Source organism: Polyodon spathula, chromosome 31 (assembly GCF_017654505.1).
Source record: "Polyodon spathula isolate WHYD16114869_AA chromosome 31, ASM1765450v1, whole genome shotgun sequence".
Classification (NCBI taxonomy): domain Eukaryota; kingdom Metazoa; phylum Chordata; class Actinopteri; order Acipenseriformes; family Polyodontidae; genus Polyodon; species Polyodon spathula.
The window spans coordinates 1,187,029-1,213,226 of record NC_054564.1 but is presented as its reverse complement, the minus strand read 5'-3'; the positions used below and the strand labels follow the sequence as shown (position 1 = coordinate 1,213,226).

The following is a 26,198-nucleotide window of genomic DNA, read 5'->3' as shown; positions in this document are numbered from 1 at the left end:
AGAGAGGAGAGAGAGAGAGGGAGGAAGGGAGAGAGAGGGAGAGCTGAATTAGATCACACAGAATGTTTAATTGAAAATTCAAATGTTTTAATAAAAACCCAGCAGCGCAATCTATTTCTGGAATGTTAAAAAAAATAAAAATAAAGAAAAACGCTACACCACTGGCACCGACCACATGAGAGATCTGGACAGTCACATCATATTGAGTGTGTGTGTGTGTGTGTGTGTGTGTGTGTGTGTGTGTGTGTGTGTGTGTGTGTGTGTGTGTGTGTGTGTGTGTGTGTGTGTGTGTGTGTGTGTGTGTGTGTGTGTGTGTGTGTGTGTGTGTGTGTGTGTGTGTGTGTGTGTGTGTGTGTGTGTGTGTGTGTGTGTGTGTGTGTGTGTGTGTGTGTGTGTGTGTGTGTGTGTGTGTGTGTGTGTGTGTGTGTGTGTGTGTGTGTGTGTGTGTGTGTGTGTGTGTGTGTGTGTAGAGATGTAAAGGTAACTTGGAGCATTTTCAGTGTAGTTTAGAAATTCAACACTAAAATGAGAGCGCTTTCTATTCTCCAGACTGACCCCCCCACCCCACCCCCCTGCAGACTAGGAGAGACAGAGACGTGCAGCCCTGCACACAGCAGCATCCCAGAGCCAGTGCATAGAGGGGATTAGAGAAGACACTGTCCAAACCAACAGGACAAACACACACTCTCTCTCACACACTCACACCGACACACACACACTAACACACACTCACACACACACACACACACACAATGTGGAGTGTGCAACTATGATACATAGTTAACACACACACACTGACACACACACAAATACAGATACACGCACACACACACACACTATGTGTCTTACACAGAAGAGAGCACATGCGATCTCTCTAGAGAAAAGGTATCGAAATAGCTTATGGGGGAGATCAGTGTATGGGGGACATGTAGCACTCCATTCCCACACACACTCCCTCTCACACACACACACACACACACATACACACACTCCCTCTCACACACACTCCCTCTCTCTCACACACACACACACACACACACACACACACACACACACACACACACAAACTCCCTCTCACACACACTCCCTCTCTCACACACACGCACACACTCCCTTGTGTGAGGGGTGAGAGAGTGTGTGTGGGGGGAGAGGAGGAGAGTGGTGTGTGTGTTGTGTGAGGGTCTCACACACATATCCACACACACACACACACACACACACACACACACACACACACACACACACACACACACACACACACTGAAACACACACACACACACACGCACACACACACACAATTTATAATGTGGGGTTTGAGCCTTGTCACAGACCCTTGTGCTGATCTATCCTATGTTGGGAATATCTAAGGAAGGCGGTTCAGGGGAAAGCGCATTGGTGGCTGATTTTACAGCACTAATCAGGGTTTATGAAACCGGTTGTAATAAGACAGGTTCACCAACACTATAAACTCACAGTATTGGAGTGTTTGCAGTACTAATTGCTCGGTATAACTCCAAACATTAAAAAAAAACACATCAAAGGCAATAAAATAAACAGGACAATGACAGCTAGAGTCACGGTGCTTAGATCAATCGAATATAACTGAATCACTGAATAGCGCTATTGCAGAAAAAGGAAATATCAGCCCACTTGAGACATCTGGTGGCCATTCTCATGTACTGCACACAGACTGTAGCAGTGTAACAAAAGCCAAATTGGCTTTTATAACCCTGTGTAGTGTATAGCTGACACGTACACGGGTTTAGATTGTTCAATATTTTATTATCGTTTCGTCATAGTTATATTACAGACCGGAATTGGAAAACAATAGTTTTTGTTCATTAAAAGGTGCTGGGTGCACTTGGACGGTTCTGTTCATTAAAAGGTGCTGGGTGCACTTGGACGGTTCTGTTCATTAAAAGGTGCTGGGTGCACTTGGACGGTTCTGTTCATGTGCACATTCCTTCATTTTTCACTACTGTTACCAAGACAATTGCAAATGTATAAAGAGCGATGACAGCACAAAACCACTTCACAGAAATTGTTTGTACGCCAGGGTTATGATACCTTTGCAATTCCCCATCAACCAGTTTGTACTTTGAGATCGGCAAATGAGGGTCTCTTGATAATTCCAAGGGTGTTTATATATATATATATATATATATCTAATATATATATATATATATATATATATATATATATAATCTAAGCTCATAACACATTTCTTTGATTTTTGGTCTTTCATTGGCGAGCAGTTTGGAGCCTCTTTTGGCTTGCTGTTAATGTTTGTAAAGTGCTCTGGGGTACTTGCACACGAAAGAGGCTATATTATCGAAATGGGTGTGGTATGGGAAGCGGTCATTCATACATTCTGTAATAGGACCCTATGAATGTGATCATTGTTTCCAAATGCATACATGAGAATATCTACAAACGATTGTCCCAGCACCATTTTAAAGGCATACTATCCAATGTTATTATTATTATTATTATTATTATTATTATTATTTGTCGCAGGGTGTGCATTTTCTTACAATATACTGGTTTCACATCACGCTGAATTCAATCCGTTCTTTTTACCTGTCATTTCTCTACCAGGTTGTCTCCTGCGAGATTGATTCACGTTTCAAATGCTAAACCAATTGCCGTTTGACACAGGTGTGCTCGCTTCCAAGGTTGGATTCTGGGAAATGTAGTCTTTTTAAAGAACTCGTTTAAAGAACTCTCCCGGCGCTGGAGCCTTGGCAAAACTACAACTTCCGAAATGCAACTCCTTGACACAAAACTTCACACCTGAAGCGCTGAGACACACCTCACCTATCTAATTTCTCAATTAACAATATGAATTAGGCGGCTCAAACTGGTAAACGCAGGGTTTTTATGCATAATCCGAACAACGGAGCAATTTATTAAAAGACCTTTATCTAATAAAAATTGCTTATTTGCACCTGGAGTGTCGGCAAAGCGAGACTGTTCGTTTTTTCGTAAGAGATAAATTAAATATTCATAAAACACACAACTGTAACAAGACCAATTCCATATTTCTGTATGGTTGGGATCAGCATGGCCGTGGGTCGGCTGTCTGCCGCCTCTGTGATGCGCACTCCCGAAGCGGAGCTGATGCAGGACGTGCTGAGCGGTACCTGCGGCGGCGGCGGGGTCGTGCCTTTGCCGGCCACGGTCACTAAACTGAAGCGGGGACCGGCCGGGGTGTACCGCTCGACAGAGGACTGGCGGGACATTGTGAAAAGAAGACACCTTGCAAACGCCAAGGAAAGACAGCGTGTGAGTATGTATTGATAAATAAATAAATAAAGAACATGGATGAAAGTGAAATCAGGACTAGCTCAAACTGCTCGATACTAATAAGCTGCTCACAGAATGAATGTTGGACCTGGACTGGCTCTTAAACCGTTTTTTATTTATTTATTTATGTATGTATGTATTATTGTTATTATTTCAGATTCGTAATCTCAACAGCGGCTTTTCCACTCTGAAAACCATCGTTCCGCTCATCCCCCGGGACCGCAAGCCCAGTAAGGTGGACACGCTGAAGGCAGCTACTGAGTATATCCGCCTGCTGCACTGCGTCCTGGACCAGACCGGCGGGGCGGAGGTACAGCGCTGGGAGAGGAGGGGGCGAGAGGACTGGAACTGCGCTCTCTCTCTCTCTCTCTCTCTCACATTGCACACACGCCCTATAAAACGAAACTGTCGACTGAATGAAACCTGATTAATAATGCTACGTTAACTTGGGCCATGTCTGTAGACACTCGCACAGACCAGCGTGCAAATGTGTTGCAACGCCTCCAGATCTCTCATCGGGAGCCTTCATATAATATATATATATATATATATATATATATATATAATACATATGGGTACACCCATATGGGCATGGAAAGACCTCTGGGGTCAGGATCCAAGTCAATTTCCCCTCAGTAATCAGGGATATAGAAACAATAGGCACTGGGGTGTGAAAATGTTCGACCGCTTTGTGCTTTAATCAGGCGTCTTAAACAGCTTCTAAAAAGTCTCTTGCGTTTGACCATTTCTATCCAAGTTCTTAAACCAGCCATAATCAGGAACAGCGTCAGTTCCTGTCTTTCAGTTCCGTTTTTAAAATGGATTCCCAGTTCCTTTTATTTTAACGGCTTTCATCTGAAGCCAATTTTAATTGGCAAAGCGTGGCTTCAATGCAAGTCATCTGTGGAAATTTGAGAAGCTCAATTTATCAGAATACTGCAGATTGCAATTATGAGCAATAATGTGCTGGAATTGATTTAAGGAACGGGAATTCATTTAAAAAAAGGGAAACTGACTGCCCATAAACTCTAGTCCTACATTTAGAAACTGCATAACTCCAACTGCAATATTCTCAACTCGTCAGCCTTTCTCTTTCCAGAGTGTTTTTCGTTGCAGTTTCTTTGCGTGTCTCAAGCGTTAACCTCCTCTCCCCTCCAGCCCCGGGTTTCTGTGCAGCCGCTGGAGAGCAGGGTGCTGACAGAGGGAGGGGACGCTCTGACCCGCACTGTCCCGGGGGCCAGCCTGCCGCCCCCGCAGGCTGGCAGCGTGTTCATCCGGGCGCCAGGGCCCCTCGCCGAGCTGGAGGGCCACACCTTGCTGCTGAGAAGATGCTCCCTGCCGACCTACATCATCCAGCTTCAGCCGGACCGCAGCCTGGTAACGTGCCATGCGTACGGGGTGCCATGCGTAATAATTATAATAATTAACATGTCAGGGTTTTATTTTCCTTCAAGATTTAACTTGTATCTTTACTCCCAGATGTATAAATGTTGTGCAAATAAGTACACATTTAAAAATATATTTCAGATATCATTTATGAATCAACATTTTAAATGCTAAATCTTTAAATATGCACTTTGGTAAATATTTATTTTGAGAATCAAGATTTAATTGTTCGCAAATATTATTTTGTGAACTTAATATTTTGAATCTTAACATTAACAATTACGTTCAGCTAAATATTGAACTAAATATAAAATCTCAACTATATTTAACATTTAGCTAAATGTAACTGACCAGATAAATCTGGCATTTGTATGCAAATGAGCCCCGCCCGCTGTGTGCTTTCACGCGATTTGATTGGCTCTTGTAATGGGTATTTGCATATTTCCCGATTAGCATGACAAGCCAATCAGATATGAAAATGAGATTGAAGTTAAATCTGACGAGACATGTTAAAATATAACGCTTTTTATTACGCACGGCACCCCAGATCTACGTGCAAATGTATTATTAGTAGTGCTGTAGGGTTCATTTAGCAGACGCTTTCCTGCTGCTGCTGCAGGGTCACCCATCTGTGAACTCCCTGCTGAATAATAATAAATACTTTGCCGCTAAACATGAGCTGCTTCAGGTGTGTAATAAACTGCAGTGTAGGATACTGACCTAGGTCGGTGTTGGGAGAGGATTATTTTTTGTTAGCAATATTATGATAACCAGAGTGCAGTGTCCTGACAAGAACTTTTGATGGTACCTTTTGTAAGGTACCACAAATAAAGTTAGCGCCCAGGCATTTGTGGGATTGAGGGTTAACCACACAGCGCTAACCATTGTTTCGTCTCTTTTTTGTTAATTTAAAAAAAATAAAAAATAATTAATATTCTCCACTCCCATTTCAGATATTCCAGCCTAATAAATGAAGGGAGTCGCTTTGCTCCAATACTAGCTAGTGTGAATCGCAGCCTCGAAGGTAAAAATGTTAATTTATAAATACTTTTACCAGCCCTCAAAGCTGTATGTGCAACTTTAGTCTTGGGTATTTAGATGTTTTAAATCTGGTTTGAGTGTTGTGATTAAGACTAGTGTTTGACTGGGAGTCCCTGGTCTGAGGAGAGGGCCTGTCCCTCCCTCCTTCCCTCTCTCCCTCTCTCCTCGCATCCGCCCACTGCAGGACCTGCACCGCTCCTTCGCATGAAAAAGGACTTTCACATCAGAGAGAGATGCATCACTGTAAAATGTCAGGATGCAAAATAAAACAGTCTGCCAAACGTATTGACCCGTTCCTGTTGGAAAGTTAATGATACAATTCTTATATCGACAAACGTAAAATTAAACAGTGTTATGAACTGGTACTGTTCATTTCTGTGTGTTTTGTTTTATTTTGTTTTTCAATCGTTCTGTAGATATGACCTCAACCTAGTGGGGGGGTGCCCCGGGTGATTGTCCTGGCTGCTGGCCCCTGAACCCAGCTCTGCAGCCCATAAACGAGCCACGTTGAGTTTCTGTTCACCTGCATGGATCCTGTGTGCAAACTCGTTACCGTTCACATGTTTGCAGAGACTCTGGAGTTGAAGAATGGATCCTACTGCGTGTTGTTTTTTTTTTTTTGGGGGGGGGGGCGGAATGTAAGTTTTTTTTTTTTTTTTTTTTTTTTTTTTTAATTGTAGGGTGGATTTCATTTTTTTTGCAATGCGTTACGCTGAACTGTACATTGTAACTCGTGAATGAGACTAGATGTGACACTTTCACTAATTACTTAAGCTTGCACGTACAGACCACGTTATTAAAATAAATTTATTTTGTATGTGTAACCAACGGTGCCTTACTTTTTGTGTGTGTGTTTTTTTTTTTTTTTTTTTTGATTAAATTAAATTCATTTTTTTAGGGTGGGGGTGCTGCTATTTGATTCAGCCAACAGGGTCGTCACATTAGACGTGATCGATCTTTATAAATAATTACCCCTTCTAGATTGATTACCGCTGTAGATAAATCTCTATCCCTTACCAGTTTTATAAATGGCAGCAATACCACTCTGCGACAGCAGAGGGCAGTATTTCCACCAAACTAATACCGGGAGACATTCTCATCAATTACTTTGTCAGAGGGATTTACCGCGCCGGTGTGTTGGCTGCTGCTATTCTAGCGATGCTTTGCAGGAGAGCATCAATGTAGCTTGCAAACACGTTAAGTTTTAATATGAACCAAAAAGCTGAAATATACAGCCATACAACATATTCTGTCAGTGCCGCAGAGCAGGCAATGTATGCTGACGGTTATTGAGCTATGCTTCTTCTGTATTGAGGGGGCAATTCACAGGCGTGGCATCGCAATTGCACGGGATGCGGTCAGACTGGAGGAAAAATGAATCTGGAAAAGGGGAACTTAATTAGCAGATCTGCATTTCCATAATAAGCAGTAATAACTAGATCAGCGGCCGTTTCAATATATACCATTGTGAAGACAAGGCGGTGGCTCACGCCGATGCAGTAACGAGGTAAGGGTAAAACGCATCTATGCTTAACATTCATATTTTTGTAACCTTGAACTGCAGGGTCGCTCAGGCGGGAGGGGAGGGATTAGGGTTTGCTGTTATCGTTGTTATTTACTGTTTGCTCCGAATCCTGTTTAATCGTGTATTGCTACATTTAATGCACAATCATATAACTACTGTACTGTTATTAACGGTGAAATATATTGCAAGTTCAAAATAAGCGTACTACAGTAAAACTGTCTTTGTCCGACTTGTCTGACAGTAACCAGCTAGAATACCCATATCTATATATAGATTATATATATATATATATATATATATATATATAATATATAAAGTGTTTCTTATCTCATCTCTTTCCACAACAGGCCGTGAAAAGTTGTGTTACAGTAAGTGATGCGGACCCAGCTAGAGGATTCACTAACCATTGTGTATAAACTAAAGTTTGTTGGTTAACACCTATTGTATTAGGGAAACCAAAATTGGGTCAGTATTACTATAATTTTATATACAATATTATAATTCAATAATAGTAGTTTAAAAAAAAAAAAAAAAAAAAAAAAAAAAAAAAAAATCCACGCATTTTTTTTATGGCTGTAGGCTATGTGTTTTTGTTTTAAGACAAAAGCAGATTTTAAAATAGATGTTCTATATTTTAATCCATTTATTTTTTCAATATACCGAGTGATCACAAATATCATTGTACCAGACTAGCGGCAATATTATTGTTCGAACTGATATTTTGACGTCAAATATTACAAATAAATGCCAACAATAGAATTGGTTAATTTTTGTGAGCCTGTGATTTGCAGTAATATTGTTTGCATGGTAAGTCATTGTTTGTGCTGTCAGTGAGATGCTCAGTTCCTCGGGGAAGGCGGCTCTCTGTGGTTTGTGTTGATGATGCTGAGGACCGGTTGATCTGGGCTGGTTGCCTAGGCAGCGGAGCCCGGAGGCTGCGGGGCTCAGTACCGAGGGGGCCGTGCCTTGAAAGCGAAACGGCGGCTGGCTGTCGGTTCGATCGCATTATATTATTGTGTGTTTCCCTGCAGCTCTTTTTCAAGTTGATTCAAGTTCATGCCTCCCTGGCAATGCCTACACATTGTGCAGAATCGCCCTGATAATAAAACCTAGGTTTATTTTTCAAGGCGATAGTGCTGATCCATCTTCAGTATTGTATCCTTGCAACAGCACGTTACATGCACGACAAAACTAAGCTTGCTTGCTTTATTTTTCGAGTTCTCTACCAGTGATTATTTTCTTAAGTGAATCAATGAAACACACCCTACAATTATCTCCTTACCTTCCAATGGGAAACGTTTCACTAAAATCTAAAAAACCTGCTATAATAATAATAATAATAATAATAATAATAATAATAATAATAATAATAATTAATGGTAATAAGGATTAAGGGATCTAGGTGTCAATAACAGAATCCTGTTTTTTTTTTTTTTTTTTTTTTTTCTAAGCAGTCTTTGTACCAAAGTGGTTTCCGCCAAGAAAGGGACCGAGTCGTGCAGTCGTTTGCAGTTTTATATTTTTCTGGCTCAGACTCTCAAAACGTCTTCCTCCTCAATAACTCAGCGCGGCGCCCTGCATTAAATTTGAAAGAGTTTTTCCCTTCTTCCTGATTCACCAAAATCTGGAGCCTCTCTTTTTACAGCACTCAATGAGTGGGTAAAAAATAAATAATGCACAGCAGCGACTGCAGTTTAGAAATCTGCATTAGCGATGACAGACAGAGAGAGAGAGTGTCTGTGTGTGTGTGCAGAGGCTGTAGGGGAACATGACTCCCAAAGAAAGTTCTGTTACTTTTGAAGTCCCATCAGTAAATGCAAAACTAGGTGTGTTGCAGGGGGGACAGGTTAGGGGGTTACACTCTGGTATACCTGATTTACTTGGAGGTACAGGGATGGCAGTAAGACTCCCACTGTCAGGGAGGGAGAGAGGCAGACAGGCAGGCAGTCAGGGAGGGAGAGGTAGACAGACAGGCAGGCAAACGGATAGTCAGTCAGTCAGGCAGGCAGGCAGTCAAGGAGACACAGAAAAAAGGCAGGCAGTGACAACAGTTCTGTGCTGTCTAAAGTGACCATGCTGTCCTCCTTCTAAGGTGAGTTTGTTTACAGCTTTATAATTGGCCGGCAGTTTCACGTCAGCATAATCTGGGCGGGACTTATCTTGTGTGTGTTTAGAGGTCTTGTGTGTGTGTGTGTGTGTGTGTGTCTCTCTCTTGTGTGAGTGCACGAGCAGGAGAAAGGGTCTCGGGTTACCTGATGCAGTTTAGAAAGAGACGGCTCTGGTATGTATTGCACAAGCTAGCGCTGGCTCTGTAATGCCCACTTTCAGCTGAGCTTGTTAGAGAAGACAGCATCTCCTGAGTGGTACTTTCAGTGAAGACCTCTTTGCTTCAAATGAATTCATCTTGACACTTTCTATTGATCGATTGATCACCCGGTCTACAATCGATTAGTGGATTAACGTGTTTGCTTGTGATATCAAATTGCATTGAAAGACAATGCCAAGTAAAACAATGCATCAGCGTAATGCTTATGTGCTACAGGTGTTTCATAATGCATGCTGTTGTTTATTATGTGTGATTGGAGGTTAGCTAAAGTCTTTAGAAATGCTGTTGATTAATCCATCAGTTATTTATTTAATCGATCAAAGCCCATAGGTGTGATTTAATCAATGAATCATCTATTGATTAAAAAAAAAAAAAAACCTGAAACATCTATAATGAGGGGAGTTAATCCGTGCTGTAAAAAAAAAAAGAAATTAAAAAATCCACCTATAGCTAATCAGGATCAAATAGATAAATAAAGTTAGAATCATTTTAAAAGGCAGTTCCGTCATAATTTATTGAAACAAGTGTAACACAGCTGCAGACCGCTACAGCAAGATTGTCACCCGGGCAGGAGCTAGTAGAGAGAGGCGGCGAGGAGGGACGGGACGGGGGACGGGGACAGGGTGGGGTATCGTGTGTTTAATTATCTCCACTGTGCAGAGCAGCGTTTCGACTGCCTTGGGACTGACGTCAGCTCACAGCAAGCAGGCAGGCAAGGGAGGTGCCAGCAGGGGGAGGAGGGATCATTATAGTATCCTGCTGTGGAGCAAAACAACCAACACAAAAATAAACTAGTTTAACTCACACTCCCTTATAAAAGTATACTGCAGTATTTTTGCAGTTTCGCCCACTGCTTTTCAAATGTTTATACTCTGCATGTATCATAGTTTATCCTAGTTTGCATGTTTGTTAATATGCTTTACCATCCCTCTCTGTGCTTTACAATGCTTGCCTATGCTTTACCAGACCTCTCTCTGCTTTACAATGCTTCCCTGTGCTTTACCATATCTCTCTGTGCTTTACAATGCTTCCCTATGCTTTACCATGACCTCTCTGTGCTTTACAATGCTTCCCTATGCTTTACCATACCTCTCTGTGCTTTACAATGCTTCCCTATGCTTTACCAGACCTCTCTGTGCTTTACAATGCTTCCCTATGCTTTACCATATCTCTCTGTGCTTTACAATGCTTCCCTATGCTTTACCAGACCTCTCTGTGCTTTACAATGCTTCCCTATGCTTTACCATGCCTCTCTGTGCTTTACAATGCTTCCCTATGCTTTACCAGACCTCTCTGTGCTTTATTCCACTTTGCTGTGCTTTTACAAAGGGAAACTTTAAGGGTTAGCAACTCAAATAAAAATGTAGTTTCAGGAAGGACCTATTGTTATTGCTCTGAGTTACAGATGCATAGTTCACACCCTAGTCTCTGTAAGTCACTTTGGATAAAAGCATCTGCTAAATGACTAATTAATTAACATGTTATTGTGAATGACTGTCCAATTTCCTGATTTGATTTTGCATTGTAGCCAGTGGGCAGTGCAAATCCATTTATAATGAGTATCTACAGCTCTGTCCAAAAGCATTGCACCCCCCTCTGTATAGAATAAACTCATTTTGCTTCATGAAGTCAAATGCACCCTGCTGAATAATGTTCTGTTATCATATTGAATTGCACGCAGCTTCGTAGTTTTCCATAGCACTTTGCCATATCATTGTGTAGCTGCTTTGATTGCATTGAATGGTATTATAGGAGACTGTGTTGCGTCCAGTGGTTAAAGAAACAGGCTTGGAACCAGGAGGTCCCCAGTTCAAATCCCAGCTCAGCCACTGACTTGCTGTGTGAGACCCTGAGCAAGTCACTGAACCTCCTTGCGCTGCGTCTTTGGGGTGAGACGTTGTTGGAAGTGACTCTGCAGCTGATGCATAGTTCACACACCCTAGTCTCGTATCTTGTAAAGCGCTGTGTGATGGCGGTCCACTATGAAAGGCGCTTTCATAGCGGACCTATTTATACTATGTATAAAATGTATTATTAATTCTACTGCTGTTGACAATGTCTCTCCCTCTCTCTCCCAGCTGACCTCCTCCCCTCCCCACCCAGTGAAGATGAGCAGCGAGGCCCCCCCCTCCCCGGCCCCTCTCAAGGAGCACAGTGACGACTCCCCCCCCACCTCCCCTCTCAAGAGCTGTGAGGGAGACCCCCAGCGTCAGGACTTTCACTCGATGGATCCCGGGAAGAGAGCCTCCCTCATCCTGCAGAGTCCGGTGAGCTGTGGGGAGCAGGCCTGGGGTCACTGCAATTCAGTGACAATTACAATCACAGCTAGAGTTACGCTACAGTGATGGCAATTATATTTACAATCACAGTAAAAAATAACAGAAACAACTGCCCACGTCCCAAAGGTTACTTTTGGTCGATTTGCATGGTCATTTTTTTCCAGGGTTATGCTATGGATTTCCCTTGATTTGCTTTCATTTGCCAAGTTTTGCAATATGTTTTACAGGGAGGTAAATTAGACTCCTATTGCACTGCAGTTTCACCCATTCCAGGTTTTACTACCAGCTTGACTAGCCCCAGTGTGTCTAGGTAACAAGCTCTGTCTGATTAAATTCCCAGTGAAACCAGGACCGGATCAAACTGCTTAGCAAAGGGAGTCGGTAAAACACATTGAAAAACATGACAGTAAGCTATGGGAAATGCATCCCTGTTTTACCGTTCCTCTCTAATGGGGTGTCCCTCCACAGGAGCACCCTGGCCACCGTTGCTTTTCACATACTGTGTATAAAAAAGGGAAGTGTGTGTTGTGTTGTGATGCGCCTGGGCGAGAATGTAGGTTGTGCCGTGTTGTGTGTGCTGCGATGGCCACCGTTGCTTTTCACATACTGTGTATAAAAAAGGGAAGTGTGTGTGCGAGTGTGTTTGCCTGTGTGTGCGTGTGCGAGTGTGTTTGTGTGTGTCTGACTGTGTGTTTCTGTGTGTGTGTGAGTGTGTTTGTGTGTGTGTGTGTGTGTGTGTCTCTCTCTCTCCTCTCTCTCTCTCTCTCTCTCTCTCTCCTCTCTCTCTCTCTCTCTCTCTCTCTCTCTCAGTCCTTCAGGGAGGAGCTGGATAGTCTGATCCAGGAGCAGATGAAGAAGGGAAACAATTCCTCCAACCTGTGGGCCCTGCGGCAGATCGGAGACTTCCTGGCATCACAGGGAGCCCCTGCCAGCCTGCCCGTCTCCCCCTCCTGTAGGTGAAATCACCCTCCCCCCCTCTCCTCCCCCCCCTTAGTCCTCTGCTCACCCTCCTCACCCCCCTGCCAGACGGTCCGTATCCCCCGAGGGGGTAGTTCGAAAATCACCCACCCCCCCCCTCCCCTCCCCCTCTACCCACCATCCTCCTCCCCTCCTCACCCCCCTGCCAGCCCGCCCGTCTCCCCGTCAATGCAGTATCCGGAGGAGGATCTATGACTGTGTAAAGCTGTACGTTGATATATTCTCAGTGTAACTCATGCATTCCATGCTCTCGGCTAGCTGCCCCAGCATTCTGTTGAGTTTCCTCTGCAGGTTTAGCTGTGGTCGTCGCTCTGTGTGTCCAGCCTGTCTGAGGGGCAGTAGTGTTCCTCTGTGTGTCCAGCACTGTGTGCGTATGTGTTCCAGAGACTGTGTGTGACAGTCCCTGCCCCACCACCCCCCCCCCCCCCCCCCCCCCCCCCCTCCCCCCCCCCACCCCCCCCCCCCCCCCCCCCCCCCCCCCCCCCCCCCCCCCCCCTCGTTGCAGCTCTGATGATGGTCATCCCCATCAATGACCTCCACGGCACTGACCCCGCCACCCTGGCTAAAGGAGAGAGGTTGATGCGCTGCAAGCTGACAAGTGTCTATCGGCTAATGGACCTGTACGGCTGGAGCCAGCTAGCCAGGACCTGTCTCACTGTAAGTGCCTGTCTGTCTGAGTGACTGTGCACTTCTCTGTCTGTCTGTCTGTCTGTCTATCTCAGTGTCTCCCTGCCTATCTATGTATCTATCTGACTATCTATCTACCTGTCTGTCTATCTCAGTGTCTGCCTATCTATCTATCTATCTATCTATCTATCTCCCTGTCTGTCTATCTACCTGTCTGTCTATCTCAGTGTCTGTCTGCCTATCTCTCGATCTAGTTATCTCTCCATCTGTCTTCCTGTCTGTCCATGTGTCTGTCTATCTAGTTATCTGTCCATCTGTCTGCCTGTCTGTCCGTCAGTCCTCTAGAAGCAGATGACCGATGCGGCAGATCCTGGTGAGAAGAAAACCATCTGCTGAAGCATCAGCTCCTGTGATCCAGCCTCCTTATAGCAGCTGTCTGCTGGGCTACCCAGACCCTGACCGTGACCCTGACCCTGACCCTTATATCAGCTGTCTGCTACCCTGACCCTAACCCTGACCCTTATATCAACTGTCTGCTACCCTGAACTTGACCCTGACCCTAACCCTGACCCTTATACCTGCTGTCTGCTGGGCTACCCTGACCCTGACCCTAACCCAAACCCTGACCCTACCCTGACCCTGATCCTGACTCTGTCTGCTGGGCTCCGTTATCAGCAGTGTGTCTTTCTGTTTGCTTTGTCTGTGCAGCTGAGAGTGAGCAAGGAGCAGGATCACTTCCTCGTCAATCCCCAAGGCCTGTCGTACAGTGAGGTCACAGCATCCAGCCTGGTGAGTACGAAACCATCTCCCCTCTCATCCCTCCCCATCTCCCTCCTCCCTCTTACCCCTCTCCCTCTCCCTCCCCATCTCTCACCCCTCCCCCTCTCACCCCTCCTGCGCCTCTCACAGAGTCTTGACGTGTTCTCCCGTGTCTCAGGTGAAGGTCAATGTTCTGGGGGAGCTGGTTGAGAAGGGCAGCACCGCTCTGGAGGTGGACAGGGCCGGCTTCCGGCTCCACTCTGCCATCTACTCTGCGCGGCCGGACGTGCGCTGCCTGATACACCTGCACACCCCTGCCACCAGCGCGGTACGCAGCCCTCGCACGGGTCTCACACGGGAGTAACATGAGTCTAACACACAGCCATGCAGCGCAGCGCTGAGACCAGAACTGCAGTTCTGTGCTCCAGAGATGCTCTTATAGAAGTGCCCCACAGTATAAGCACAGCACAGCGTGATAAAGCACAGAGAGGTCTGGTAAAGCATAGGTTAGCATTGTAAAGCACAGAGAGGTCTGGTAAAGCATAGGGAAGCATTGTAAAGCACAGAGAGGTCTGGTAAAGCATAGGGAAGCATTGTAAAGCACAGAGAGGTCTGGTAAAGCATAGGCAAGCATTGTAAAGCACAGAGAGGTCTGGTAAAGCATAATAAAAAACAAACAATGGTACACTGGTGAATAAACAGTGTAACCAGGAGACAAGCCCATCTCCGTCACTCTGCAACAGCTGTACTGCATTCACATTGATCACACTCACAGCTTATTATATCTTGGTCTTCTCCTCCCCCCCTTCTCCCCGCCAGGTCTCTGCCATGAAGTGTGGTATCCTGCCTGTGTCTCACGAGGCCCTGCTGGTTGGGGAGGCGGCATACTTCAATTACACCGGAGACATGGAGGGGGAGGAGGACAGAGTGGAGCTGCAGAAGAGCCTGGGGCCCACCTGCAAGGTGAGGGAGCGAGGGGGAGAGCGAGAGCGAGAGAAAGAGGGAGGGGCAAAGCGAGGCTAAGACAGTGTGTGTTAGTGTGAGAATCTGTGTGCAAGGAGAGTTTGTGCGTAGGCCTGAAGAAGGAGAACCTTGTGTCTATGTAAACAAACTGGAATGTCAACCATGTCCTCCACCCCCCACCCCCCACCCCCCACGCTCAGGTACTGGTGCTGAGGAACCATGGCGTGCTGGCTCTAGGGGAGAGTGTGGAGGAAGCCTTCTACAGGATCTACCACATCCAATCAGCATGCGAGATTCAGGTGAGCGCACTGGGCTCACCCAGTCTGTGCTGTGTCTCAGTGTGGGGGTGTCACCCAGTCTGTGCTGTGTCTGTGTGGGAGTGTCACTCAGTCTGTGCTGTGTCTCAGTGTGGGAGTGTCACCCAGTCTGTGCTGTGTCTCAGTGTGGGAGTGTCACCCAGTCTGTGCTGTGTCTCAGTGTGGGAGTGTCACTCAGTCTCAGTCTTCTGTGTCTCAGTGTGGGAGTGTCACCCAGTCTGTGCTGTGTCTCAGTGTGGGAGTGTCACTCAGTCTCTGTGCTGTGTCTCAGTGTGGGAGTGTCACTCAGTCTGTGCTGTGTCTCAGTGTGGGAGTGTCACTCAGTCTGTGCTGTGTCTCAGTGTGGGAGTGTCACCCAGTCTGTGCTGTGTCTCAGTGTGGGAGTGTCACCCAGTCTGTGCTGTGTCTCATTGTGGGAGTGTCACTCAGTCTGTGCTGTGTCTCAGTGTGGGAGTGTCACCCAGTCTGTGCTGTGTCTCAGTGTGGGAGTGTCACCCAGTCTGTGCTGTGTCTCAGTGTGGGAGTGTCACCCAGTCTGTGCTGTGTCTCAGTGTGGGAGTGTCACTCAGTCTGTGCTGTGTCTCAGTGTGGGAGTGTCACCCAGTCTGTGCTGTGTCTCAGTGTGGGAGTGTCACTCAGTCTGTGCTGTGTCTCAGTGTGGGAGTGTCACTCAGTCTGTGCTGTGTCTCAGTGTGGGAGTGTCACTCAGTCTGTGCTGTGTCTCAGTGTGGGACACAGTCTGTGCTGTGTCTCAGTGTGGGAGTGTCACTCAGTCTCTGCTGTGTCTCAGTGTGGGAGTGTCTGTGTCTCAGTGTGGGAGTGTCACTCAGTCTGTGCTGTGTCTCAGTGTGGGAGTGTCACTCAGTCTGTGCTGTGTCTCAGTGTGGGAGTGTCACCCAGTCTGTGCTGTGTCCCAGTGTGGGAGTGTCACCCAGTCTGTGCTGTGTCTCAGTGTGGGAGTGTCACCCAGTCTGTGCTGTGTCTCAGTGTGGGAGTGTCACCCAGTCTGTGCTGTGTCTCAGTGTGGGAGTGTCACTCAGTCTCTGTGCTGTGTCTCAGTGTGGGAGTGTCACCCAGTCTGTGCTGTGTCTCAGTGTGGGAGTGTCACCCAGTCTGTGCTGTGTCTCAGTGTGGGAGTGTCACTCAGTCTGTGCTGTGTCTCAGTGTCTCAGTGTGGGAGTGTCACTCAGTCTGTGCTGTGTCTCAGTCTCAGTCTGTGCTGTGTCTCAGTGTGGGAGTGTCACTCAGTCTGTGCTGTGTCTCAGTGTGGGAGTGTCACTCAGTCTCTCTGCTGTGCTCTCAGTGTGGGAGTGTCACTCAGTCTCTGTGCTGTGTCTCAGTGTGGGAGTGTCACCCAGTCAGTGTGGGAGTGTCACCCTCTGTGCTGTGTCTCAGTGTGGGAGTGTCACCCAGTCTGTGCTGTGTCTCAGTGTGGGAGTGTCACCCAGTCTGTGCTGTGTCTCAGTGTGGGAGTGTCACCCAGTGTGTGAGTGTCACTCAGTCTCTGTGCTGTGTCTCAGTGTGGGAGTGTCACCCAGTCTGTGCTGTGTCTCAGTGTGGGAGTGTCACTGAGTCTCTGTGCTGTGTCTCAGTGTGGGAGTGTCACTCAGTCTCTGTGCTGTGTCTCAGTGTGGGAGTGTCACTCAGTCTGTGCTGTGTCTCAGTGTGGGAGTGTCACTCAGTCTGTGCTGTGTCTCAGTGTGGGAGTGTCACTCAGTCTGTGCTGTGTCTCAGTGTGGGAGTGTCACTCAGTCTGTGCTGTGTCTCAGTGTGGGAGTGTCACTCAGTCTGTGCTGTGTCACTCAGTGTGGGAGTGTCACTGTGCTGTGTCTCAGTGTGGGAGTGTCACCCAGTCTGTGCTGTGTCTCAGTGTGGGAGTGTCACTCAGTCTGTGCTGTGTCTCAGTGTGGGAGTGTCACTCAGTCTGTGCTGTGTCTCAGTGTGGGAGTGTCACTCAGTCTCTGTGCTGTGTCTCAGTGTGGGAGTGTCACTCAGTCTCTGTGCTGTGTCTCAGTGTGGGAGTGTCACTCAGTCTGTGCTGTGTCTCAGTGTGGGAGTGTCACTCAGTCTCTCTGCTGCTGTGTCACTCAGTGTACTGGAGTGTCACTCAGTCTGTGCTGTGTCCCAGTGTGGGAGTGTCACTCAGTCTGTGCTGCGTCTCAGTGTAGGAGTGTCACTCAGTCTGTGCTGTGTCCCAGTGTGGGAGTGTCACTCAGTCTGTGCTGTGTCTCAGTGTGGGAGTGTCACTCAGTCTGTGCTGTGTCTCAGTGTGGGAGTGTCACTCAGTCTGTGCTGTGTCTCAGTGTGGGAGTGTCACTCAGTCACTGTCTGCTGTGTCTGTGGGAGTGTCACCCAGTCTGTGCTGTGTCTCAGTGTGGGAGTGTCACTCAGTCTCTGCTGTGTCTCAGTGTGCTGTGTCTCAGTGTGGGAGTGTCACTCAGTCTCTCTGCTGTGTCTCAGTGTGGGAGTGTCACTCAGTCTCTGTGCTGTGTCTCAGTGTGGGAGTGTCACTCAGTCTCTGTGCTGTGTCTCAGTGTGGGAGTGTCACTCAGTCTCTGTGCTGTGTCTCAGTGTCACCCAGTCTGTGCTGTGTCTCAGTGTGGGAGTGTCACGCAGTCTGTGCTGTCTGTCTTTCTCTTCCTCCAGGTATCAGCTCTGTGCAGTGTGTGTCTGTTTGAGTGTCTCTGATCCTTAGTCTGCCTCTGTCTCTCTGTTCAGTGTGTTTGTGTCTATGGTCTGGATCTCTGTCTCTGTGTCTCTGTGCAGTGTGTGTGTGTTGGTGTGTCTCTGATCTCTGTCTCTCTGTGTCTCTGTTTAGTGTGTGTGGTTGGCTTGTCTCTGATCTCCCTGTGTCTCTCTGCAGGTCTCAGCTCTGTGCAGTGCCGGCGGGGTTGATAACCTGATCCTGCTGGACAGGGAGAGACAGCGCCCCCACCAGGCTGGCTCAGTGGGCTGGGCGGGGTCCACCTTCGGGCCGATGCAGAAGTGCCGCGCGGGCGAGCATGAGTTCGAGGCTCTGATGAGAACCCTGGACAACCTGGTGAGTGAGCCACGAGCCCCGAGCCCCAAGCCACGAACCACAAGCCACGAGCCATGAGCCACAGTGAAGGCAGAGGAAAGTGTAATAAACACAGTAAAGTTTGATACAGCACAGTGAAACCTCAGCACGGTGTAATACAGCACAGTGAAGTAACAGCTTAATAAAACAGTCCTTGAAGTTTTGTGGCGTGTGTTGCCAGGGTTACCGGACGGGTTACGCGTACCGCCACCCCGTGCTGCAGGAGCGCTCGAAGCCGCGCAGCGAGGTGCAGATCCCGGCGACCGTCACGGCGTTCAGCTTCGAGGAGGAGCCCGTGCCGCGCTCCGCACCCCGCCACCATGCCCAGCGGCAACAGCACGAGAAGACACGATGGCTCAACACACCCAACACGTACCTGCGGATCAGCCAGAGCGAGGGCAGCCCGGGCACCAAGACCACAGTAAAGAAAAAACAGCAGCAACCGGGCAGCAGTCCAGGGGTGGCAGGGAACAGTCCAGGGTTGGGAACGAAACCATTGCACAGCAGCTTCGCCCATTCTAGGTTTTACTACCAGCTTGATCAGCCACAGTGTGTCTAGGTAACAAGCTCAGGTGTGTCTGATTAAGCTCCTAGTGAAACCAGGAATGGATCAAGCCGCTGTGCAATGGGAGTCCTATTCCCATCCCTGCGCACCGCAATGAGTAACTCTGTCTCCTCTGAGCTGCAGCCCCAGAGAGGTATTTGCACAAGGAGAGCTCTCGATAAGCTCTCTGTGTTTACCTTCACTGTTGACTCTGGAGTTTAAATTGCTATCATGGAGATAAACTGCCAGATTCCCAGCGCAGGCTGATTCCATAACTGCTGAATATTTACCATTATACAGCTCACCTTAGTTTCTCTTTGGCTGGCAGTGTCTGCTTTACGACTTTGAAGAATAATCTTTCGTCATAGCTATTATTATTATTATTATTACTGGAGTGATGGGCAAATGCTTTTGAACCGCTCCTTTGTTTAATAGAGTTACACAACACAGTGTTAAAGATAGGACAAGCCTCCTGTACAGGGGAGTCTCTGAGCACTGCAATGCAGGGGGAACAGCGGCTGTGTACCTGTGCTGCCACCGCCACCTAGTGGAGAGAGCGGGTATGACAGCATGAGAGCAGAAATTGTTCAAGTTCTAAGCAGACATCTTACTGTGCTTAAAAAAAAAAAAAAAAATCTAGGATTAGAAATCAGAGAGAGGGGGGGGGAGACAGGGGCGACGGCCCGGGGGCTAAAACGTCATCTCAAAAACTCTCGTGTTGATTCCATGTCAGGATGTTCAACAGGTTACACAAAAACACATTTAGCAACTCGTATTGGTTTGCATTTAAACACTAATATTTCGTTTATCTTCAATGTTATTTAAAGTTTCTAATTATTTCAACTCCAACCTCTTTGCTTAAACATTGAAATATACCCGCTGCATGTTCCAAACATTGAAATATACCCTCTGCATGATCCAGACGTTTGAAATATACCCTCTGCATTATCCAAACATTGAAATATACCCTCTGCATGTTCCAGTTGCTTGTTCACTTCGTGGCTGCTTGTTTTTTTGCAGTGTAACGGGCAGTGTTGTGTGACACGCTGTCATTACAGATCCCGCCCTGCGTCCGGGAGATGAAATCACGTTCAAAGCTCTGACACCACGACTGCAAACGAACCCGGCTCTCTGGCATGGTGGTTTAGCTCTCTTGAGGGGCACTGGGTTGCTTGTTCACGTCCAGTGTGTGTGTGTTGGTGTGCCAGGGTTAATTCAACGCAACAGAAGGTTGCTCCCTGTGTCAACGCCCCCCCCCCCCTCCCCCCCGCTGTGTGATCAGAAACCAGCACAGCTCCACACAGCCCCTCTGATCAGCACGCTCCCCTCCCCCTGCTTAAACCAGCACAGCTCCACACAGCCCCTCTGATCAATATGAGTAAACAGCAGTTTCCTTGTAACTGCATGACTTATATTATTATTATTATTATTATTATTATTATTATTATGCCTGTGATTGCATTGCTCTGTGTGTCACTCAGTGGCTCAGAGCGGAGGAAGCCAAACCCAGCAGTGGCTCTGCCATCAAGACTGAGAACCCCAACCTGTTTGTGCCTCTCTTCACTGACCCTCGAGAGGTGCTGGAGACCAGGAATAAGGTACTCTACCACCTCTCTGTACGCCCTCGACCCCCCCCTCTGTAACCCTTCTACCAGTCTACCCCTCTACCTGCCTCTCCTCCCCATCTCTACCCCCTCAACCCTCTCCTCCTCCCCCCTCTGTACCCCCTTCTCACAACGCCCCCCTCCCCTGTGCTCTCTGTGTGTTTCAGATCCGGGAGCAGAACCGTCAGGACATGAAGTCCGCCGGGCCACAGTCTCAGCTCCTGGCCAGTGTGATCACAGACAAGAGCCGGAGTCCGGTACAGTGTGTCACACCCTCCCAGATCCGGGAGCAGAACCGTCAGGACATGAAGTCCGCCGGGCCACAGTCTCAGCTCCTGGCCAGTGTGATCACAGACAAGAGCCGGAGTCCGGTACAGTGCACTCACACCCTCCCCCATCCACACACACTCTCCCCCATCCACTCACAGCCTCCCCCATCCACTCATACCCTCCCTCATCCACTCACACGCTACCTCATCCACTCACACCCTCCGTCATCCACTCATACCCTCCCCTATCCACTCACACCCTCACCCATCCACTCACACCCTCCCTCATCCACTCACACCCTCCTTCATCCACTCACACGCTCCCTCAACTACTCATATCGTGCAGTGTGCAAAGCCATAAGGACAGGACGATAGGCAGTAGATTTGAAAAGCCTTACATTAAACACAGGGAAACAACCCAATGTTCAGAGACAGAGTTTCAATGATTTCTCACTTCAGAAGCCAAGAAACGTACTCAATACAATCAGCACTCGGATATCCGTTACCCAGATACACGTCAGTCACGTTTTACTGCGTTTTATGGACAAGGGCTGGTTTTCCAGGGTCGGATATGTGAGAGCTGCCTGCATTCACTCAGCAGTTTGTTGATTTGTTCATTCTCTGATTTACCATTCATGCACGAGTTTGTTCAACCATTGCTCTATCCATTCTCAACACGATAAAACCATATACCAGTTCATAATTCCTTTGTTTTTTTCATAGCAACAGGCAGGTTGTGTCCTTCTCTCTGTAATTGAATCATATTAGATAAGCTGTCTGCCCCCACCCCCACCCCCGCCCCTCTCTGATGGTTCAGTCCGCAGACACTGAGTTGGCACACGTGGCCGGTCCCACGGAGCCAGGGGGGGAGCCCGAGAGAGATGTGCCCGACCCCGAAACACCCAACCCATTCAACCAGCTGACAGACCAAGAGTTGGAGGAGTACAGAGAGGAGGTGCAGAGGAAGCAGAGGGGCGGGCAGGACGGTACGGGTTCCAAGACACAAACCGGACCGGACTGGCTTGCTGTTTGTAACTATAGTAACAGATCCTGTGAATTCACCCGGAGATCACTGCCATCGAATTTTTCTTGCTGCTGACAGAGTGTTCCTGATTTGGTCGCCATGTGTGCATGTTGCAGTATGCATGTAGATCAGGGAGCCCAGTCCAAAACTTGGAATGGGTGAAGCTGCTATGCAATAGGAGTCTTATTCTCACCCCTGTTGTGGCTGCTTGTTTTTTGCAGGAGCTGATGACCAGCCGGCTGATGAAGACGTCCCCCTCACCCACCAAGAGCCCCCCCGCCTCCCCCAACAAGAGCCCCCCCGCCTCCCCAACCAGGTTCTTCAAGAAGGGCGACGTAAGAGGAGAGCAGGGTTCAAGGGGGGTAGTCCCAACATACTCCATAATGGGGCTAAACCACTAAACACATTGCAGCCGTCAAAATAATTGATCCTTGATTAGGAAATGATCCTAATCTTAGATGTGCGTTTCTTTCATTTAAAAAGGGTAGTATCTGGTACTACACTGAGCTAAAGAAATCTCTTTTTGACAGCCTGCCAGCTGCAGCCAGTGCAGCCAGTAGCAGATGCTTCTTGTACCCACTGTAGTAGCAGATGCTATACAATGAAAATGCATGCATTCATTCTAGCTTATTAATAGTGAAGGGTTTATTTATAGTTTACAGCTCTGGCCAAAAGGTTTTGCAACCCGCTATAGAATGAATTAATCTGGCTTCATAATGTTGAATGAAACCTGCTGAATAATGTTACGTTAACATATTGAATTACACTGTCCTCCGAAGTGTGTGCCGTCAGCCGCCCGCTTCTTTACACACTGCAGACTTGCCGTGCAGCCACCCAGGAGCTACAGCGTCGGAGGACAACGCAGCTCTGGGCAGCTTACAGGCAAGCCCGCAGGCGCCCGGCCAGACCACAGGGGTGCGCTGGTGTGCGGTGAGCCGAAGACACCCTGGCCGACCTGGTTATTAACAGAAATCAAGCAGTGATCAGGCACCTAATCTCTGGAGGTCTTTTAATGCTTCTCCAATGCACTCTCGAGTGCCTGTCTTGTATATCTTACCTGAACGTTGTGTGTGAAGCTAAGTCTTGTTGTTGCAAGCTTAGTCAGCGAGGTCTATCGGGCTCCCAAACTCCACTAAGTGCCGTTCTCCTCTGTGTCAAACCATCCTCCCACAACTCCTTACCTTGTGTGAGTCGCAGTGTTCAATATCTGCCTAACCCTTCACTCTCTTTGCAACTTTATTTATTTATTTATTTATTTATTTATTTATTTATTTATTTATTATTTATTTATTATTATTATTATTATTATTATTATTATTATTATTATTATTATTATTTAGGCAGCAGACGCCTTCATCCAAGGTGACTCACACAGGTGTTCCAGGGCAGTGCAGGGTTACAATGCAAGCTTCATATTTAAATACAGTGTAGTTTACAGTAAGTGATATATAATAATAATAATAATAATAATAATAATAATAATAATAATAATAATAATAATAATAATACAATATAATATGAACTAGGATGCAGCCAGTCAGGATCACAGCAAGTTATATCTGTAGTGACAGATTAGCAGTGCAATAGTGCAAGGATAGCGCATCAGCTGAGGATCCAGTAAGGTGGTGCTGAGGTCAGGAGAGTCCAGTGCAGAGCAGGGGAGGCGGAGGAGATCTGCAAGTTTTAGAAGTGGCAATTAGTCAGCTGTGCTCAGTTTTGTCGTGGCTGGACAGGGTCTTCTGTGTGCAGACGGGGTGTCCTGTGTTGTTTCTCATTGTACTGTGTCTTGTGACTTTGTCTCCATCTGTCTCCACTACTTTCTGTCTCTCTCTGTCTCTCTTTCTGTGTCGCAAAAATAGGGCTGTCTTCAGACTCAGAGTACTTGTCACTGTAGTAAGTACCGAGACATTTCCAAATGTCTTCTCTTCCTCGTCTGTTTATTTCTGCTCTCTGGTACACCAGAGTGTATCCATTATTAGCTTCCCCCCCTGCATCACTGTGCCCCGTAGTGGATGTTAGAAATATTACACCACCCTCGCACATTAACTTGCTATAAATCAACAAAACTGACGCCCAGGAGCTACTGTAAAATATATGTGTTGTTGCTTTTTCTTTACAAATGTGCTTCATTTCCTTTTTCAGGTCTCAAATGGGCACTTATGAAAGCGGGACGTTTATAGTAAACTTTATTTTTATTTCTGGATTTAAAACCTGATCTTGGGTTCTACTCTCTCAAGAAACTTCAGACTGGGTCACCCTCCCGAGGTCACCTCTCGGTTGAAATTGCTTCCGCCCCTACCACGGCTCATTTCCTGTCAGCAGCCAATCATTGCTTCCAATACAGACCGGCGCGTTTTCAGCCAGTAACATGCTTCGACTCAGGAAGCGCAGGGTGTAACATATTTCTTGAAAATAAGGCATGAAGGCTGAAAACTTTCTTTAACCCTAATCCTGGCCGTTGTGAAAATGCGTGTTTGCCAGGACAGGTTTCAAAAGTGCAACTTTGAGACTCTGTATAACAGCAGAATTTAAGAAACTGTTTTGTTAGATGTATTCACTATAAGGGTGTAGGGAGGGCAGTAAGACTCCTGTTGCATAGCAGTTTCACCCATTCCAGGTTTTACTAGGAGCTTGATTAGCCACAGCATATACAGCAGTGGTACTCAACTCTGGTCCTCAATATCTATTCCAGTCCTGGTCTTTATTCCGCCAGTTCCTAAATTAGTTAATTGCCTCTTAGCAGCTTCAGTTAACTACATTAGAACCTGCTTGGAGTCAAAACCTGGACTGGATTGTGTCTCGAGGGCCGGAGTTGAGTACCACTGGTGTATAGGTAACACATTCAGGTGAGTCTCATTATAGTGAAAACCAGGAAAAGATCAAACTGCTATGCAACTGGGGTCTTATTTCCATCTGTGCAGTAATAATGCTGGTTATCACAGGGATGGAAATGAGACTCCTCTTGCATAGCGGCTTCACCCATTCCAGGTTTTGCTTTGATTAGCCACTGTGTGTATAGTGAACAAGCTCAGATGTGTTTTATTAAATTCATCGTGAATCCAGGAATGGATCAAACTGCTCTGGAACAGGAGTCTGATTTCCATCTCTGGGCTGCTTTATTATTGGATGTATAATATGATCACAGTTATCTGTGACACACACACACACACACACACACACACACACACACACACATATATATAAATATATATATATATATATTTTTTTCCCTTAAAGAGAAAGATTCCAAGACAAAAGACGTTTCCAAGACGACACCAGACGGGCAAATCAAACAGCAGGAGCAGCGGCCTGCAGTGGTGCTTAATGGGAAGGAGGAGGACCAAACCATGGAGCAGGAGCTGAGCAAAGGAATGAAGGAGCTGTCCACACAGGGAGAGAAGGAGAAGACAGACAGCGTCCCCCCTGGGGTCCTTACACTGTCCCCCGAGGGGTCTCCTTCCAAATCACCGTCCAAGAAGAAGAAGAAGTTCAAGGCTCCCTCCTTCCTGAAGAAAAGCAAAAAGAAAGAGAAGGCAGAGGCTTGAGTGGAAGTATATATATTAATATATAGATATATATAGATATATATATATATATTATATATATATATATATATATATTAGCTGATAATTTTAATAGTTGTGTTTTTGGATTTTTTTTAGTTATTATGCGGCAGACCCTTGCCTTGGTGGGTATGTCCTGACTTTCCTGTTCTTTTGAGACTTCCAGCCTTCTGTCACACAAAGCAAAGCTTAGGAGCTGTGCGTTTGTGTCAATCTATACAAGTACGTATACATGAATTAACAGCACAGTAGCTTGGTTTAGTTAGACTCCTGTGATCCACTTTTTTCTTCTTCCTCTTCTTCACTTTTATGACCAGGACTCACTTTTCTGATTGTTCTGTTAATCAGGGAAAAAAAAAGCTGAGTGTCACTAAACTATCAGAGGAAACTCTGAAACAAGAACTTGTTTACTCTTTTATTATTATTATTATTATTATTATTATTATTATTATTATTATTATTTATTATTATTATTATTGTTGTTGTTGTTAGTAGTTTTGTGATCACTGCTCTGAATATGTGTTTTTTGGTGTAGAATGCAACGCTGCTATTCTGCACAGTGTAGAGTTGAATTGACCTGCAATGCAGAGCACTATACGGGTCTCCTGTTTGTTCCAATTAAGATTGA

At 46.5% G+C, this 26,198-nt stretch overlaps 2 protein-coding genes across 4 annotated transcripts; both read left to right on the top strand.

Annotated features, from left to right (window-relative positions):
- The first annotated feature begins 2,940 nt into the window (after window positions 1-2,940).
- On the top strand, window positions 2,941-6,360 carry figla (folliculogenesis specific bHLH transcription factor). Of its 2 annotated transcripts, XR_005947758.1 has the most exons (5): window positions 2,942-3,286; window positions 3,465-3,617; window positions 4,466-4,684; window positions 5,647-5,717; window positions 6,151-6,360. XR_005947758.1 is itself a non-coding variant. In XM_041233696.1 (4 exons), the coding sequence occupies exons 1-4, from the start codon at window positions 3,050-3,052 to the stop codon at window positions 6,154-6,156; spliced, it is 615 nt and encodes a 204-aa protein (XP_041089630.1). In that variant the 5' UTR covers window positions 2,941-3,049; the 3' UTR covers window positions 6,157-6,360. The 2 variants fall into 2 exon arrangements, 1 of the variants encoding a protein (XP_041089630.1); XM_041233696.1 differs by lacking the exon at window positions 5,647-5,717 and having other exon boundaries at window positions 2,941-3,286.
- Window positions 6,361-6,856: 496 nt separating this feature from the next.
- Window positions 6,857-25,452, top strand: LOC121303175 (beta-adducin-like). Of its 2 annotated transcripts, none has more exons than XM_041233693.1 (16): window positions 6,857-7,241; window positions 11,664-11,852; window positions 12,675-12,816; window positions 13,348-13,499; window positions 14,178-14,258; window positions 14,407-14,556; window positions 15,048-15,191; window positions 15,392-15,490; window positions 18,372-18,548; window positions 18,748-18,987; window positions 20,592-20,708; window positions 20,882-20,971; window positions 21,801-21,969; window positions 22,229-22,330; window positions 22,926-22,930; window positions 25,245-25,452. In XM_041233693.1, the coding sequence occupies exons 2-16, from the start codon at window positions 11,694-11,696 to the stop codon at window positions 25,368-25,370; spliced, it is 1,953 nt and encodes a 650-aa protein (XP_041089627.1). In that variant the 5' UTR covers window positions 6,857-7,241; window positions 11,664-11,693; the 3' UTR covers window positions 25,371-25,452. The 2 variants fall into 2 exon arrangements, with proteins under 2 accessions (XP_041089627.1, XP_041089626.1); XM_041233692.1 differs by lacking the exon at window positions 6,857-7,241 and adding an exon at window positions 9,442-9,540.
- Window positions 25,453-26,198: the final 746 nt, after the last annotated feature.